Source organism: Etheostoma spectabile, chromosome 10 (assembly GCF_008692095.1).
Source record: "Etheostoma spectabile isolate EspeVRDwgs_2016 chromosome 10, UIUC_Espe_1.0, whole genome shotgun sequence".
Taxonomy (NCBI): Eukaryota; Metazoa; Chordata; class Actinopteri; order Perciformes; family Percidae; genus Etheostoma; species Etheostoma spectabile.
The window spans coordinates 2,171,349-2,190,261 of NC_045742.1; the positions used below are offsets into that span (position 1 = coordinate 2,171,349).

At 42.2% G+C, this 18,913-nt stretch overlaps 1 protein-coding gene across 8 annotated transcripts in view; it reads left to right on the top strand.

Moving 5' to 3' along the window:
* mtus1a (microtubule associated tumor suppressor 1a) overlaps positions 1 to 18,781 on the top strand; it is a 29,869-nt gene extending 11,088 nt beyond the window's left edge. For 4 of the 8 annotated variants that reach the window (XM_032527515.1, XM_032527516.1, XM_032527514.1 and 1 more), the window contains 10 exons: positions 431 to 550; positions 6,198 to 6,415; positions 11,319 to 11,385; positions 13,873 to 14,087; positions 15,330 to 15,435; positions 15,646 to 15,719; positions 15,864 to 15,959; positions 16,677 to 16,793; positions 16,879 to 16,976; positions 18,089 to 18,781. In XM_032527515.1, the coding sequence (XP_032383406.1) occupies positions 431 to 550; positions 6,198 to 6,415; positions 11,319 to 11,385; positions 13,873 to 14,087; positions 15,330 to 15,435; positions 15,646 to 15,719; positions 15,864 to 15,959; positions 16,677 to 16,793; positions 16,879 to 16,976; positions 18,089 to 18,317 (1,340 nt within the window). In that variant the 3' untranslated portion in view covers positions 18,318 to 18,781. Of the gene's footprint in view, positions 1 to 430; positions 551 to 1,733; positions 2,311 to 6,197; positions 6,416 to 8,783; positions 8,917 to 10,427; positions 10,698 to 11,318; positions 11,386 to 13,872; positions 14,088 to 15,329; positions 15,436 to 15,645; positions 15,720 to 15,863; positions 15,960 to 16,676; positions 16,794 to 16,878; positions 16,977 to 18,088 lie in introns of those variants that run through there. The other 4 variants (XM_032527519.1, XM_032527517.1, XM_032527520.1 and 1 more) reach the window with 4 other exon arrangements.
* The last annotated feature ends 132 nt before the right edge of the window (positions 18,782 to 18,913 follow it).

An 18,913-nucleotide genomic window follows, 5' to 3' on the forward strand; every position in this document is an offset into this window, starting at 1 on the left:
CACACACACACACACACACACACACACACACACGGATGTGTCTCAATTTTAAGCCATTAAGCTTACATTTTGAAGACTCCCTTTCTGAACTCCCTTTTGTAAAGTAAATTTGAGCAAGACCACATTGTTTACATCTCAAACACTGAGAAGTACTCACACTGTGATAAGGAGACCTGAATCTGACTTGATTGAAAGTGATTAATTACCCCCAAAACACTCAACTACAAAAAGCTATTGTTACTTCCTAATATAATCACATTTTCAGGAATCCTATCGTTTATTTCAATTAAGCAATATGTGTGGTCTAACCTGATGAATTAGTTCTAGCATAAAAGCTGTCTGCGGTTGTGGCTAGCTGCCAGTCTGTGCTACAGTATGGGTCGGATTAACCCCAGCAGCCTGTCTCACCTGGATCTTCTGCTCGTAACAGCTTTGGCCATAGGATGCAGACCTGCAACTTCCTCCAGCAAAGGTGCTTCAACCTCTACAGTCAGTCCTCTGAAAAGAACGGCTTCTGCAAGGCTCGTGGGTCTCACTTCAAGTGGAACCGGTAAGAGTTTAAATAGTCTTAATTATTCGTGTTTTAACTACATATGTAGATGGTTTGTCAAGGCTGCATGCTTGGTTTCAGAAGAGACTGGTTATTGTGTTTTCTGTAATAATGGTATAGATAACAACAACAACAACAACCACAAAAAAGAAATTAGGAAAAGTGATTTTAAACTTTTGTAATGTTAATATGCCAACCTTGTTTGTTTATTCATAGTGCTGTCAGTTAAAACGCTTTAACTGCGTTAACCCAAATCCATTTTAACGGCGTCAATTTTTTTATGGTGAGATTAACGTTCTTTTTGGTCTGACACCCACCGGATCTGGCTAGACCGGAAACACAACAACAGGCACGCCGCACACACGCTGTTTGGGCTCGCGAGCCGGCCAAAGAGTAGTAACGTTACGTTTTGAGAGGATGGCGAGCACGAGACGCTGAAATGGACGCCAGTAAGATTCTGGATGGAAAGTTACTTTTAAAAGTTGCCAAATGTTCGATTGACGAGACCAAAGTCTAGTTTTTCATAACATGAATGTCGTAGCCAGTCACCATCTCAGGCTGCATACAGTCCCAACAATCTCCAGCAACAACGTAGGGCAACCTGCATGCATTCTATGAGGCAAAACCAAGGTCCAATAATAATAAGTCCAATAAACACTTGCTGATGCTCAGAGTGCACAGTAATAATTAAAGCTGACCTAAATAAGGTTATCAACATTGTTATTAACTCCTCTGTTCTCTCATCTAGATATGATGGATGGACAGTAAAGCCCAGTTCAGTTCACTGCTTTGTTCTAACGCCTCTCTCTAGCACGCTTGATCATATACCGCTTGTTGAGCCTCTGTCTAAAGCTCTGAAATTTCAACCAGGCGACACTTGCAACTGACTTGACCACCTGAATTGACTTTGGATTTAATGTTTCATATAGCTAATAATAGCTAAGGACACATTTTCACAGAGAGCTGTGCCAGCCAAGCAGTTGTAAGCTCGGCTCATCAGAAAAAAACCACAAGAAGTCTGCCATCTCTCCCCATCCCACTGCTGGGGTAAATGAGAGAAATAGTGGAGGGGGTGGATTATAAATCCCATTGGCTGCAGTGATGCTGGTAGCCCCTCCCACTCCTTTCTCTCCCCCCTCCCCCTCCCTGCTCTCTTTCTAGCATCCTGGCTCAGCTACAGCACCGCCATCATTAAGCTTGGAGATGCTGCTTTGCTCTGCTGTGAGAGACATATGTGCCTGTGCTTGGGGAATAGCTGGAGCCTGCCTTTACCAAGAGGATTAAGGGATTTTTACTTTTTTTTTCTTTTCTGCCCCTATTGCATCAATCAGGCTGTGCCACAAAACCACAGGCCAGCCTTTTGACCTTCTCTGTATCTTCCAGCCTTCACAGCTGGGAGTGAGACTTTGAGTTGGGAGACCTGCCATGCTGAACTGGGTGCTTTCCTTCTTTCAAGGCTGTCTCAGCTGTTTAACTCTTACTACTATTTTTTATTGATTTATTGACTGATTGCTGTCACTTGAGGCATGATACAATGAGGCACACCATGGCCTGTGGCTCATAGTCAGCGTCAAGCTTTCAGCATTTGGAAACTTGTTTATTTTTAATTTTTTTAAAGTAACTGCTTAGTTTTTGAGAGATGTTATGGTCTCCGAAGCTCTCCCTGTCGAACATCCACGTGCGACTGACAGCCAAGGGTTTACTCCGCAGCATTCAGCTGCTGTCAGGATGCAGGAGGAACACGGTGGTCTTCCGAGCAGGTCTGTCAGTTACATGTTTCTACCAACCATTGTTATTATTTTGGAGTGTCCGTGCTATAACACTTAAACCAAGCACTGCTGTATTAGCCTCTCACGCAGATCTTTGCAGTTGGCTGTTTCTGAAATCTAATTTTAGGATGGCTATTTACTAGTCGGCAAAGCAGGAGGTTCATCTTTCATTTACCCACCTTGGTCACCAAAACCTGTCACCCCGAGCAGAGGTACTGTAGAATACAAATCCCGAATTCAGGAGTAATTGTATTTAAACAAACATCCTTATTTGGTCACATTGCCATTTCGGAATGGCTTTCATTATTTGTAAGGCCACCTTTTTTATACGACTGTGTGTCAAGAGGCACTTTGTCTTGCTCTCCTGCTCACTGGAACACCCAGTACTCCTGTATCACTCTCGCAGAGAGGAACCAAGGTTATTTTGGTTCCTGGTCTCTAGGTTGCCCCATGGGAACCGTGTTGTGTTGTTGAACAGGTCTGTGGGAACACATTAGCTTCCTGTGGTTCCCACATTGTTAAAAGCATTCGTCTCCTGTTTTTGGAATATAATTAATTTTCCTATGACCAAATATGGTAACTTAGAGTCATAGTCTCAAAGGCTTTAATAACTCAATGGGATTCAAAGCAAGTCATGGTTTTAGAAAGTACAATATATCCCATGCCTCAGTTAGTTAAACTCTTATTTTGTTTTTTAAGTGTCAACATTTTTTCAAGAATCAAGATTTCTTTATTGTCAAACCACAGTACAATGTAGTACAAAATTACGCACAGAGTTCACATCTTAAAATAATACAGCACAGAAACAATTACAAAAAAAACGTGGAAAAGTCGAGTTATTTATATGAATTAAAAAAAATAAACGCTTATATGGGTTTACAGGGCATGTAGAGTGATACATATAAATATATAGCGTCTAAAAAAACAACTGAAAAATATAAATATCTAGATACATACAGTTGATAGAGTATAAAGTATAAATATCCGTATTTAAAGTGAAATAGTGTGGTAGAGAATAAGTCAGATGAATGTTACACTGACAGTTGTCTGTTATTGTGTCAACCAAGCACAATAACAAGTGCGTGATTGTGATGGGTCTCATCATCATCACCCATCATGCTTTGTGCTATGGTGTGATATCCCCTTACAGCAGCAGAGCACTATGCTGCGTAATCAGTAAATCACTCAGCATTTTGATGTTAAGTGTACTATGTGAATTGGTACAAAAAGTTTCTTTGAGTGTGGGAGGACATATGAAATAAAGAGGTCATGTGTCATCAACTTTGTTCGGATACTGCGATGAAAACAGCTGCAGGTTTTCTGTTGCCATGGAACAGCAGACGAGGCAGAGACGGTCCATGTGCTTATATGCTTATATTAAGTCAATTTCAAAGCGCAGATTAGTGTTTATGGAAAACAAAAGCCACATCAGTTAGAAATACTGTTAAAATATGCGGTGATAATACTAACTCCTAAACTATTTGGGAATATGTATTTGTGTTTTGTGAATACATGTTAGAATTACACTAGGCAACCCTCAGAAGAAATACATCTGAATTAAGCAAATAGTGTAGCATGAAAATTGAGCTGATTTGCCATTCAGTTCACTATATCAATCTCTGAACTGGCCACCTCCAATTTGAATTATTTAAAAAGGTGAGATCATACATTTTTTAGATTCAGCAGAAATGTGTTGCATAATGTCCACATCTGTTCTTGGAAGAAAGCACAAGATAAAAGCTAGGTGATCATAAACATATTTGGAAAGTCAGTTTCTATCCGTTTCTCTTTTAATGGACATGTTTAAAAAGTGGCAATAACAAACGTGGCTATGATCCCACTTTTTTTTACTTTTTAAATGTTACAGGTTGGCAATTAAACAGAAGTAACTACATGTTGCTTTACGTTAAAGAATACATTTATAAAATATAAAAAACAACAATCACATACAGTTACATTACAGAGGGATATAATAAATGTATATGATATTTCCACTCTGCAGTAGCTCGACAGCCTGAGTTTGTCATTGATGTTGGTTTGATTATTTATGCAGGCATGTTTGTCATACGTGTTGGCTGTGACGCAGTGTAAGATGTTGTCCCTTCTGTGTTCTCTGCTCAACCAGCAGAGGGCATCCTAATTTAAACGAAACCCATTTGAGGTGTAGTGAACTTCAGCTCAATCGAAACGATTTAAGCCGAGCAGCACAGTTGAACTGTGCGTTTGGATCTGTGTGCTGTACATGAAGCAAAAATAAAAGAAGAAAAACTTCAACATTTCATAGTGTAAAACTAATGGGATGTAGACTAGGAGGATGCATTAAGGACATTGAGATGGAAATCTGTTTTGGATGATCTGGGTCCCCTATAACACAAACTATTTAAAGCCTTGTGCACAGTACAAGCTTCAGAACATTTTTGTAAAACATTTTACCAAATTAAAGCAAAAGTGACCACATTCTGAAGTTCGTTGTCTTGTTTGTCTTGAAGGCTGCGCCTTACTTTCACGCTGAACAGTTTACTTTGGCTGTAAGGGAGCGGGAGCAACTAGTTTTGATGTGAAATGCACATCCGGATGCAGAGCTATGTTAACTCAAGTCTGGCATTAATACATTATATAATTCTTCAGATGAAATACATCTGGTTATCTGATATCATGTTCTCACATAGAGTAGATGGTTTTTATTTACTTTTTTGCTGCTGTGACTCCTCAGTTTGGTCTGTTCCCTCTGTTCCTTTGCCAGCCTGGAGTCCTATTTGCTCTGCAGTATTGTGTTGCCCCAATCAGGCCAGGGCTGTCCACTCTCCAGCTCCTGGATCAGCTGCTACAGTAGGCAAGGGAGATATGTTCTCATGTTAATATTAAATACCATCCCCTCACTGCCAATAGAAACTGCGAGGTCTTAATTTGAAAGACATCCAGTAAATTCAGCATTATTTTAGTCAAAATGATGTCTATATCCCACAGTTACATGCTGGTGTTATTCTGGGGTGTTGTGATATTTTAAAATCATACCCTGCTTAGTGCATCTTTTTATCTATAACTTAAATATGCTCCCAATGTTCATAAAGGAAGTGAATATAAACACTTCATGGGGTGGGGTTGTGCAAACATCATGGGAGCACACTAGGGTGGATTCATCTACAGAACCTTATTTAAAGTACATTTGTCATTGGTTTTACTGTACCGAATTCACTCAATATTTATTTGCAAATTAATTATGCTTTCTTCTAACAGCTGTCATCTAAAACAACAGGTAGAGCAGAGTGAGTTTCCCCACAGGCCACTGGTGGTACTTTCCACTCACTGGTATTTCCCATATATCTCAGGTTATTCTCACTGCTGTGTTACATAACACTCACTACAGTCTCCTCATTTCAAAGAAACACAGATGTCCTGATATCAATGATAAGTTAGGAGCTAGTGAGTTGTGCGCCTCTGTTCTGATGTCTGTGTTCTAGCAGAGTAAACAGAGTGTTCGTCATTAGTAGGATTGACGGTAGCCATTATATGGGGGTGATGTATTTATAAAGCTGATGTAAATCAAAACCACAGTCGCACGTCCTCGCTAAAATAAGTTGCCCTTGGTGATAGATTGAATTAGGATATGGAAAAGTTACTGCATTCAGAGGATCCATTTTTATTTTCTGGGCTGTCGGAGGAGCAGCGCTGGGAATCCTCAGACCGGCTGATTGGACAGAACTGTTCTGGACTGCAGAAATATCCAGGGATTTGACACTGGAGCTCGCTGCATCTCTGGCCCTGACAGGGGTGTAGAGGGTGGGTGGTGCTGCCGTCAGACCTGCTGTAACGGTTACGGAGGGGGGTTATGATGATGATCAACGTTGTCACGACACTCAACACATGTTCTTTCACAGTGGACAAGAACAAGCCCAAGGCCAGCTCCCGCCACCAACACCCCCAGCAGCCTGCGTCTCAACCGAATCAGCGCAATGGAGCTGTAGATGTGGTAGCAGCGAGCGCCGCCGAGGGCGGGAGGAAGGACCAGAGCATCCAGCAGCTCAGAGGACTTCTGGCAGCTAGTAACTGCAGATTTGAGGCTGTCGCCATCGTCTTGCAGGAAGCTTTGGCTGAGGTATGGACATTTTATTCATGAGGGAACAGCATGGACATGGCAAAGAGAGAAAATTATATCTTACAGTTACTGCGGTTTGCAGCCTCACCAACTTTTTTTCAGAGAAATGTATAGCAACATCTTTACATTGCAAAGACGTGCTGCATATTATAGCAGTAATATTTGCTGTCAGTAACCAGGGCACTTCTAGAGATCACTGGCTTAGTTGAGTTTGTGATTGTTTGTACTCAACATTCTATTGCTCCTGTGATACGGTCAGAATGTGGCTCACATTACCTTGATATGACACTAGGTTGGCCAGTACATACTGTGTATATATACTGTGTATATCTCTCTCTATGAGAAATCACTATATCTGTCCAACTAGTTGAAACCATGCCCATATTACAATTCAGAAATCTATCATTTGTACTGCATAATGCTTTCCTTTTTACATTATTTACATTGAAAGATGAGATTAAAACAGTATGCAGGTACAGATGAAAAACAGCCATACAGTGGTAAAAAACACAGAAATGCCAATGGAGCTAAAATGTCCGAAGTAAAATTTGGATTGTCTTGAGCGCAGACTCTTAACGTATCACCTCCTGATCTAAGAGTGTAGTACACATAAAGTCTAAATTTATCTTTATGACATAACTACAAATGTTGCAACATAAAATCTTGTGTTGATAATACGGGGCAAACCAAATGGCATTTCTATTTACAGCAAAAGCAAGGGGGGACGGGGGTGATTGTAAGGGTATATGAGGGGCTGCACACACAGACATACTAGGAAGCTGTCCAACACAAAATGTCCCTGTTGTCATCCACTGAACAACTGAAGCAATCCTGGATCAAAGAGAAATTTAAAAATGAATTTTCATTGCAGCATAATTTGCATTTTCTTGTGAAGATTACAACAGAAGAGCTGAACTTATTCTGGCTTCTGTCTAAAAGCTCACCACAATTCTTTCAGTTGTACCTTTTTTATAGAGTCATAGGTTATTCAAGTAGTCTGGCATGACCCTGGAAGCCTTTAAAATATGGATGTTTAAACTTACTGTTTGTTTTGGATCTGTTTTAATAGTGCGACCACGTGATTGGCTTCCAGGAACTGAATGCCCTGAGGGATTAATCTTCGCACAGTGCAGTACAAACAGACTTATCCTATCCGCTCCCCCCCCACCTGAACCCAATCATCATACTCCCTCATTTAGTTATCAAAGCAAAACTATGGTTTGGTGCTCAGAGTAAAGTATATTTATTGAGATGCACTCGAGTTTACAATAAGTACATTCATAAAATAGAATTAAATTGTCCCAATGCAGTTAGTAAAGATTTATATCTACATTTTCCAGTAAAGCTAAAAGACAAAAATCAGATACTGTTACACAAGCTATTTCAGTCCCTCTGGTTAACTTTAGAGGTGTCCTTGTCAAACATTTCCCCACCATATGTGTTGATTGAGTGAAACAACTGCAATGTACCATCCAAATATAAAATAATTCAAGACGAGATGGTATTTAGTGGCTCCTATTTAATTGTATGACCCTGTCTTTACGTCATAGGATTACACAACTCAACCTTTTCACTCATGCACATTTAAAAAATACAGTACTTAGAATGTTAGTGTTGAGATGTCTCTAATAAGCCACTTTGGCTTCTTCTTTATTTAAGAGATTTTAGTACTTTCAAGTCAATAACATGATGTTTTTAATCGTGTTTTGAGTACACGTGGAACAAGGGGCAGAGTCAGACATCAGGTCTGCCAGGACTTCCTCCAGAGGTTGCTAGGAACTTTCCATCAATGCGCTGCAGTCCAGTGGACCTTATCTGACATTGTTGCTATGTGTCTGACAAATCAGCACAGGGAGCTGAGGCCGAATCTATTATATGGACTGTGATGAGGTTGTAAAAAATAAAGATATAAATCTTATTTCAGTTTAGCATCCCTATACTGCAGGTACAGCAGACTGCAGAGGAAAAACACTACAGTAGTATTTTAAACCCTACTGTAGCTGTGGTGCTCATACCTGTTGCTGCCAGACTCTTTCTGGTTTGTTGCTACCGGGAAATCAAAAGTGGCTGTTGACTCCATCAATGTGTTCCAAAGTTGGTTTTAACAAGCTGCTGCTGCAAGCAATGTGCTACTGTATGGAAGTGCCACAGGGACTCGGGAGGAAAAAAGGAGTATCGTAGCTTCCAACATGAAACGTGTGTCTGAGAAACAAGGGGATGTTCATTGATGAGAATTCAACAAATGTGTGAACGTGGCTGTGCATTTAAGTTCTGTACAGCTAAGAACTATTTCAGAAAAGGGAACCACTGCTTCTTTTTAATTTGTAATGCAGGAAGTCACTCAAGCATTTATTTCCTTTTGGCCTAGATTACTGCAACTCCCTTTCCTCCTGCCTTACTCCTGACTTTGACACCAGACAGATCCCTTGTGGCAGCGCTCTGGATAGTTTCAGTTGTAACAAGAGTTCAAATCCGTCCAAGTTTAGCCTCAGTGAGCTTCAGTGAGTACTGTTTCTTAATTTCTGCTGCCGGAAAAAATATAGGTATTCTGATTATGCAGTCAAGTGTCTCCTGAGCTGTTGAAGAGCCTTATAAACCGTCAACCGTATTTGCCTGTTGTAACTTGAGTGCATATGGGCGTTGGAAGGCTACTAGTTCTGTATTTTGACAATAGTGTGGAGAGTATTGACTGATGGATTTTTGCAGTCATACAGAACAGAGCTGGGGAAAAACGTTTGTTTAAAATGTATCATTGACAGTGTGACAGCTGTAATGGGACAGCTGGTGTTTAAGGCTCAGTGTGTGATCTCCAGTCACTGATGTGTGACTCATGTTTGGGTGGCATCGGTTGTGAAACTGATTACGTCAACAAATATAACCACGACATGTTTGTTCCTCTCCCTTAACTTTGACTACAGCATGTGTTGCTGTCCCTACAGTGGACACTATTACCTACAGTATCTTAAACGCACACAACTTGCATTTAATATAAAAAAAATCTATTAAATAGACAAGACTAACAGGTGGCAGATATGTTGTTGGACGAGTCTGTGTGCATGTAGTGTGCAATGGTGTGCAATGGAATCTGGTGGCCACTCATCAGACCAAGAATAGGAGGCAGGTCCTTGCCAGCATAGTGTGAGAATGTCCCAGCTGTTGACTTGATATGGTTATGAACAGCAGCCAAACACTAAGCAAAGGCTGAGCACTGTTTCTTATGATCTGTTTTGGATAGAGTGTAAGCACTGGACCGGGTTTGACATGCCTTCTCTCAAAGAGCAAAATGCCGTGAAACACGTTGAATTTCAGTGTAGGAATGTAGGCACATTCGCAAATTGCTCTCTTTACCTCACTTGCTTTCTTATATTCACAATATTTCTGGGAACTTATATATGGAACTGGATCTGCAGCAATTAGTCATTGATCTTAGTCTACTATCATGTGTTATTCTACACCTGAGATGGTATCATATTGACATACACTGGGGACTCTTTGCACTCGGCTAGATGTCCCTCAGAGTTGCATAGCCTTTATCAAGATGGTTAAAATGTGTGGTTTCTAATGCAGTCTGAGGAATGATTACCAAGGTGGTTAGTCAACAACTGACATCATTTTCTTTGATTCTACACAGTGACTGTAAAGTCCCCCACAGAAGCTGGGAATGGGATTTGTCTTGGCATTCTATCATCTTGTAATGGAGAGATTGTGCCCATGAAGCCTGTAGTTGCACAGCCGATTGTAAGGTAGTGATGCAGAGGGGGTGAGGGGATGATTTAACGTAGGTTTGGATGAGTGGTGGGGGGATGGTTCTAATGAAGCCTCTCCATGTATCCCCTGGGAAGGTCACTGCACAGCACAAGTCCTGCTCTCATCAGCCTGATGTCAGGCAGCTCTGAACAATTTATCCGCTTGCTCCACTCTGGCTGCCGTTAGTGCTGTCTTAAAGTGACCTCAGCTCGCTGATGTGGAGGCTGTTCCTATGCACACTGTAGTCTGCCCCCCTTCTGTTTTTTTTTTTTAGGTGTAATACGGTAATGCACTCTGCAGTCACTCTCCACAGCCAGTGAAGCGGCTTTTTCAGTCCTTCCTCAGATGTAGTCGGAGCAGTCTGGGAGGAGGTCTGTGGAGGTGGTGCGTCCACCTGGACCACTGTTTGTACTGGAGTACTGGCTCTCCGTAGCTGGGGTTGGGAGACTCCGGCTACCAAGCCTCAGACTGAGGCTAGATCATGGGCTGTTCTGGCAGCAGAGCGTGCCTTAGTGCTCCCTGCGCTGCAGATCGGGTAACTGGCTTCTCTGTTTGATTTACTCTGCGGTGAGGAAAAGATGTAGATCTGGGGCATAGCAGGACAGGGTGGACTGTATTTGCTTTTGTTAACTGATCAGGAAAGTGATATTTGCAGACTGTGTGATGTACTGTCTAGTGTGTCAGGGTGTTCTTGTGAATCAGCATAGTCAGAGATAGGTATTGCATGAGAGGTAAACAGTTTTTGGATTTGGATGCGTCAGTTTATAGTCTGGAGGAGCACTGCAGCTACAGTGCAGCCTCCTCTTTTCTGCAAAACTGAGTCAGAAAGGGAGAAGTAAAAGAGTTAGGCAGACAGAAGGCATGTGCTAAAACTGACAGCATGGGTATATTTCCTAAGTCTTCCTTCCTTGCTGCTGTGGTGCTGTTCAATGTATTTGCCTTTGGCAGTCAACACAATATCCTGGAAGGAGAATATGTGTTTATCAGATAAATATGTCAGGGTGTTGCCCTGTTAACATTTTTTTGAGAAAAACCTTTCAGATTCATAATGCTGGCATTGCTCATTTGGGATCTGAAATGCAGTGATTTAGGCTCAGAGATTGCATTGACACCTTAATAAGCATGTGCATGACTTGACTTTGTTTTTTCTCTGCAGCGTGATGAAGCCAGAAGGCAGTGCAGGGATCTGTCCCAGGAGCTGGGCAACCTTCGAGGAGAGCTGGGTAAGTTAGGTCACCTTGGTCACACAGCCGTGTTTAAAGTTGTTATCAGCAAAGTACACACTTCTGGTACAGGGTCTGCTTTTAGTTCCCCCTTCATATGGGTTTCTGTCTTTTGTTTGGATGACAAGTCAGGACATCTCTGTATAGATAATAAAAGGACAATACAGTTATCCTATTGTTTGCAGTTTTTTCATCTTGAGCAATTAGTTGCTTACTTTGTTCACTTGTTGTGTTGCTGTGATCTAAGGCAGTTATAAGTCTGACTGATTGGTACTTTAATTTAGATGTGTATAGTCTGGTTGGCATTACTCTACATTGATGAATTCAGTCACCCATTTCTTACATTGCGCAAATTCATCTGGACTGACAGTCGTGCAGTTCAATGTAATCTTTATTTTACGTGTTAATGATAAAATAGTTTAGTGCTGTGCCTTGAAGTGGTATGTGCTGTAAGCAGGGGGGGGGTCTTGCTCCTGTTTGCTTTTTCCCACCACACTTTATCCTCGGCTGAAAATCACATACCATGTCAAGGCATGTGTGTGTTTAAGCGTTGCTGAGTAAAGTGGTCTCGGCCCCTTCCCCTGGGAGTGGCGGGCCGACCTCTGACCCCACCCACACGGGAGGGGCTCCCAGTGGTGGAATGCCACACCACCTGAGCCTTGTGAAGGCTTAGGGGCAATGTTTTCTGTCCAGCCTGTGTGCTGTCACCTTCAGCCACACGCACGCTAACACACCAGCTTTCATCCCTCTTACTAAAGGCAGCAGCAGTAGTGTTGTGGCTCCCCCCCCCCGCCCTCACAGCCTCGGGACTTCCACATGATTGCTCTTACATGCTGAGCGCCGTTATATCTGCGCTTTAACACATTCTTCACTTCAGAGGCTGGAAGACCAACACAGACCTCACATGGACCTTTGGATTATGTGTAGTTAAAGATGTTTTAAAGTCAGACGCGTTCTTATAAGTCTGCTTTTAGTTAATTTCCTCCTCCGCCTGCGTCCCTGCCTGCTTCCACAGTGATCTCACTCCTCATTCTGCAATAAATTGCGGCCTTGGCCCACAGCCAATACTGTTATACGACCACACCCCCTTTGTTAAAAAATATATATATCTAACCCTCTGCATTATGTGTGACACTTCCAAACCCCATTACCTTGTTGGCTGCAGCTAACTTACATTAACTTGGCCCACATATCAGCCATGAGGTGTTTTTGTAAGGTGGGTTAGTATTAGAAAGGCTAATATGACCAGATCTCTGTTACGTATGGTTGCAGAGTTCCGGGCTCTGTTTGTTGAGCTGTACGTGCCAAAGCCTGATGGATAGTCCCTATGTTGGCTTGGCCACTGTTCCTGGATCGGGGAAGGTGAATCTTCAGGCTCATGCAGTGCCATATTTCAACTGTAGCTCAGTTTTTAGCAGTGCAAAAACTCAGACTCTGGGACTTTATTTACAACCAGACAACAGGAATACACAATAGAGATTTGGCACAATGTGTCTGGGACAAAGTGGTTCAACAAGACTAAAATTGCAACCCTCATTACAGATAAGTGTGAACCAGTGAAGATGTCACATACAGCCTGTGGCACTCATGGCTAACGAGGAACCTTCAACTAATAACTTTTATAGGAATAGTACATGATCCTTTATTGTGCCCCAGTGATTTGTGAATACAGTCAATGTCCCTGCCACGCATGTTGTAGCGTAGCACAGTAACATCTGCGTTAAATATTATTTTACGCCCACTAATGATGTCATACATAGTCTCAAGCTCTAAGTAGTTGTGGTGTAATGTCATACCATGTATTTAATACCAAACCTTTGAAAGAAAATCATCTTCTTAATATGAACGCAGACGGGGTCCACAGCTGTCTTTATAACTGTCCACCATTGGTGCAACTTCTCTAGTGAGTTGTAGTTCACAATTAATGTCAACGGTGTTGAGACTGGAGACAGGTTATGGAGTTTGTCACTGTCACCCACTCCAGAGCAGATATAAACCCTTGGCAGTTGGAACCAGTTGGGAAATATTGAGACTGATTTACAGAACAAAATCAAAAGCCACCAATTGCACAAACTTAAAAATGGCCAGCTGTGGGGGGAACGTGCCCGCTTTAAGAAGTCTGTTGCTTAAGTTGCTGGTTTCAAGAGATTGTGAAACTTGTTCCCATATCTTTATCTGCCTATAAATAACTGCGGCATAGTTGGCATAAGCAGTCAAGTGCAAGAGGAACCTCCCCTTGAATGTCAGTTTTTTCCATTCCTTTTGGGAGCCTATTTAGTGTCGCACAATTTCATCAAGAGGGAAGTTTGCTAAACAGAGTTCCTCAGTGGGCGTATCTTATTTTTTACACAAGCACTTACTAATACAAAAAATGTCCTCTGCCCTATTTCAATTAATCTTACCCTCTACCCAGCTGCCTACAATCACTGAACACCATGCTAATGTCCCGCCACCTTTTTAACCAAAGATTTTTTTTTTTATTTCCAGTTTGCTCCGTCCATTCATCTGAACGCCTGGAGAAGGAGAAGGATGAGCTGCGCGTTGCTCTGGAGGACGCCCTGCACAAACTGCAGGAGCAGCACCAGAAGGACCTGGCCGAGCTGGAGCAGAGACTGCAGGCCTTCTACCAGGCCGAGTGGGACAAGGTCCACCTCAGCTACCAGCAGGAGACTGACAAGGGCAGGACTCTCCTGCAACAGCAGGTTTGTCCCCACTTCACATTTTAATAATTTATGCGGGAATACTTTTACTATTATTACTATAATTTACTATTTCCATGCATAGGCTCTTCTGTTATTAAATTAATGTAATGGAAATCGGCTCTGTGTAAAGGCCCACACACAAGTGGAGGGTTTGGCGTTCTTGGCTAATATTCTGTCATTGATCCAATAACATTTTTAATGGAAGTTTGTTTGAACTTTTCTGTGCGTCAGGAGAGAAAAACTGAACCATCACAATGTAACGCAGTGCTTAGCGAGGCCTCAGGGCCCTGCCACACCAACCCGGGGATCGGCCGTCGGACAGTCTGGCGAGGTCGGGGACTCGAGTCTGTTTTGTGTGTTCCATGCCGTTGTCCGTCGGGGGGGGCCGTTGGCCTTCATTCTGGCCGACCTGACATGCTCGGTCGAAAGTCGGGCCCTGCCGGCAGTTAGACTCAAATGACCAATCTGATTGGTGGAGTGCTAACCTGGAAATGATGAGCGTGACGACAGTCTCTCAAAATCGGATGAAAATCTTTTAAACTCACCTTTTGTGGATCTGAAATGAAGATTCAGCCGCTGCACGGCCTGTTTCTCGCTTAAAATGTTTTCAGACACACGTTCCGGTGAACTGTTTTAGTAAAATATGGGGGTTGTTCAGTGTTCTGAACTAGCCGCCATGACAGTCTGGCTTTGATTCTCCGGCAAAAACAGACCCACGTGACGCGTTCGTCCAATCAGCTTCCGTCGGCAGTCAGCATCACTTCGGTGTGTTCTGAGGCCCCTTAATGGGGCCAAGTCAAGGAGGCGGTCAATCCAATCCACTTTATTTCTATAGCACATTTTACAAACACAAAGTTACCAAAGTGCTGCACAGAAAACTCAAACAATTAATATAAAATATTGTAAAAACAAAATAAGAGCATCGGGTTTAGAAAATAAAAAATAGATAAAATTAATAAATACTAAAATACAATAAAACAATAAGAGCCATCAGAGGACCACACAACTTACATGGAGTTAAAAGCCAAAGAATAAAAATGTGTCTTTAGACGAGACTTAAAACCCTCAACTGTTGGGACATGGAGGGGCAGAGCGTTCCAGAGTTTAGGTCCAGCCACAGAAAAGGCCCTGCCCCCCCCGAGTTTTAAGTCTGACTGGTCAGCCGTCTGTTGGTGTACCGGGGCCATTAAGATCAGTAATGTTGGGGTTCAAAACTAAGTCTTTCCTGTGTTCTTTTGAAAGATGGGAGAGCTGAAAGACAATCATGAAGTCATGAGGCTGGAACTAGAGAACAGCCACGCAGAACAGCTGCAGTCTGTGAAACAGCAGTATGAAATGTCCCTGGAAGGTGAGTGGACAGTACTCGAGAAACGGGATCCATTCTCTGATGCTGAGTTTTATAAGATTATTCAAAACTCCTTACTTAGGATATTCTACTTTAATAAACAAATGTACATGTGTGCATTTTTGTATTGCATAATAAGATTACATTGTGACTAACCTTGAGCTTTGTTGTACAGTTTTGAGTTTTCTAAAATATTTCTGATGTCATAATTAGAGCTCAGAAATGTCCACAGTCAGGAGCTGCAGTCTTTGGAAAGAACTTTGAAAGAGACAGGAGACGCTCTATCTGTAAGCTTGACATTTCTTTTCTCCCTTTTTATTAAAGAAATTCCACACAAACAATAACATGTCATGACATGATCATTTATGAACGGATGAGCCAGTGTAGAAAAGCGTAACTCAGGGACTTTGTTGTCCTGCATACATCCACAGGGACAGATTGAAAAGCTGACGATGGAGAACAATGCCCTCATTGAGAAGCTCGCTGAGGAGGAGAACAGGAGGAAACAGCTGGCCGATAAGAGTCAGGTAATCTTATCAATGTGCTTATTATAGCAGAGCTCCAGTTAAGAAACCTCTCATGACTCCAGTGTTGCTTTCCTTTAAGCATAAAGGTGACAAAACAATGATTACCAGAGATAGAAACTACCAACAAACAAAAATCAGCTCTTATTTTTAAGAGCCGTCTGATAGGTCAATCAACCATTCTTTCCGATGTAAAACAGTGTAGTTTAAACCATGTGTTAGTTACAACACTCCCTCTGTGTGTAAGTGTAGATTTTAATTTTCCCAGAGTGCTGTTGTACAGTGAGGATGCCTCTCCTCATCAGTGTTAAGTGGCTGCCCATGTACCCAGCACACTGCCCTGGCACAGCAGAGTCATTAATGTAACTACCTCACATTACCCTTCCCCCCCCCCCCCATCTGCTATAAATAGATACACAATAAGAGCAATAGCAGCAACAGCTCACTGTTACACATTGACCACTTGTAGACTAAACACATCCTTCATGCAGAACACATTATTTGCATGTTTATCATTTTTTTGTGTCATCATATATGACCCCTAAGCTTCTTTGTCCCTGTGAGCCCAGGGCAGATATTAATATGTAAGTGACTCATGGCGCCCTCTGTTGTGTGTTTCTGGATTTATGGCCATGTGACGTTTTATGTCTTGCTGTACTCATTTTTGAAGTATTTTTGACAGTCCCTCAACATCTCTGCACTACTTATTTGTCCCCGCAGAAGGACTCCCACACCCTGTATCTGGAGCAGGAGCTAGAGAGCCTCAAAGTGGTCCTGGATATTAAAAACAAACAGCTCCACCAGCAGGAAAAGAAGATGATGGAGATCGACAAACTGGTGAGACCCGAGGAGGCAATTCTGCTGCTAAATAAAACCCGCACCCATCACTCCGTCATTCTCTTTGATTTTGATTTCTTTCCAGATGGAGAAAAATGTGAAGTTGGATGAGAGCCTTAACAAGGTCCAGCAGGAGAATGAGGACCTCAAAGCCCGCATGGAAAGACATGCTGCACTGTCAAGGTGAGACTCATGTGTAGGGATGGAAACCGCGCTCCAAAGCATCTCACCGCCCGTCTCAGGTCACACTCCTTAAGCTCCGCTGAACTTTTTAATCACCCTATGCAGTTAAATGCATTCTCCTCTGTGCCATAGACCGGCATCATCTACTACTAGTTATTAATCAGTGAGCCACACCATGGCACTGGGTGATATGTTCCTTCAAGAAATATTAGCACTGTTCATTTTGACTCAATATTGCATACAATGTCCACAGCTGAAAATCAGTGATGGATTATAACTTGGTACATTTACTCAAGTACTGTACTTAAGTACACATTTGAGCTACTTTACTTGAGTCTTTTCATGCCACTTTCTACTTCTACTCGGCTTCATCTCAGAGAGAAATATTGTACTTTTTACTTCACTACTTTAAATTCTTGTTACATGAAACTGATTGGTTCTGCTTGTCTTGGCCAGGTCTCTCTTGAAAAAGAGATTTTTATCTCTCAATGAGACTAACCAGGTTAAATAAAGGTTAACAAAACTACATTTATCTGACGGCTTTAATTACTAGTTCCTTTATAAATTAAGATTTCTGCACACTAAACACATGTAGTTTATAAAATATGTTTTATTATCAACTACCCAACAATGTAACGGCTACCAGTCCAGCTGAATGGTTGTTAGATTAAAATCTAAAAAGTGAGGATTTTCTGCATTGAGTACTTTTACTTTGAATACTTTAAGTACATTTTGCTAATGATACTTACATCCTATACTTTTTACTTAAGTAAAGGATGTGAATACTTCTTCCACTACTGCTGAAAATCATCATCATCATCATAATACCATCTTCAGTGGGAGCCAATGGGCTGAAAGCAGCACATTAGGTCATTTAGAAAGTATTGAGAGACAATTATTTGTTTTTTTTTGGGGGGGGGCGGCTTTTATGGGTTTGGTTGACAATAACAAAATAAAAGAATAGCGCTTATACGGAAGGTTTTCCAGAACAACCTTTTGTAATCGTAACATGATTTGATTCACACTGTAGGTGAGAGCTTGAGTTGAATATTTCCTGTCTACCATTAGCTCTTTGGAGCGTGTCTACCGTGTGTTGTGTTGCTGCGTTGCAGACAGCTGTCGACGGAGCAGACAGCGCTGCAGGAGACCCTTCAGAAGGAGTCCAAGGTGAACAAGCGGCTGTCCATGGAGAACGAGGAGCTGATGTGGAAGCTCCAAAATGGAGACCTGAGTAGCCCGCGCAAGGTGTCCCCCACCTCCGCCTCCTCCCCCCACTCCTTCAGCTTCCAATCACCGCGCAGCTCGGGCCTGTTGTCCAGCCCTCCTGTCTCACCCAGATAACCATGGGCCCCTGCTTCCTCGAAGCACACCCTCTCTTCTGAGTTATCCCTCTGGAATTAAGAGCCATGTTTGTTTCTTGTTCGCTTAGCAACACAACAGCCTTTGACTCCTTGGAGATTGGATGAACTCTGACACTTTCTGTACAGAGGTACAGACCGCGAAAAAAGAAATGCTGCACAGAAGCACTTAATAAGCAAGGTTGCCTTGTTTTTTTTGCCTTTCACGTCTGATACTATGGATGGGGGGGAAGGAAATCTCAGGACTTCAATGAAACACTATTTTTGTTACTTGTTGGCAGAGGCTTTTCTCAGAACACTCACATACACAGTACATGCAGTAAACTATACACACTCATGCATGCAGATATAGCCCAGTGTGTGTGGGAGAGCAGTGTTTGTGTCTCTGGAGACCACAGCCATGGAAAGTCTGAATTTAGAATAGATGTGACTACAGATGACACTGTCCCTTCTCATATCACATTTTATTTGAACTCTATATGGAATTTCTTAGTTGGATTCCTGCACCATTTCTCACAGCTAACTGTGCAAGAGTGACTAGTACACCAGGGCTGTCCAAGTCTCTTTGAGGTGTTTTTT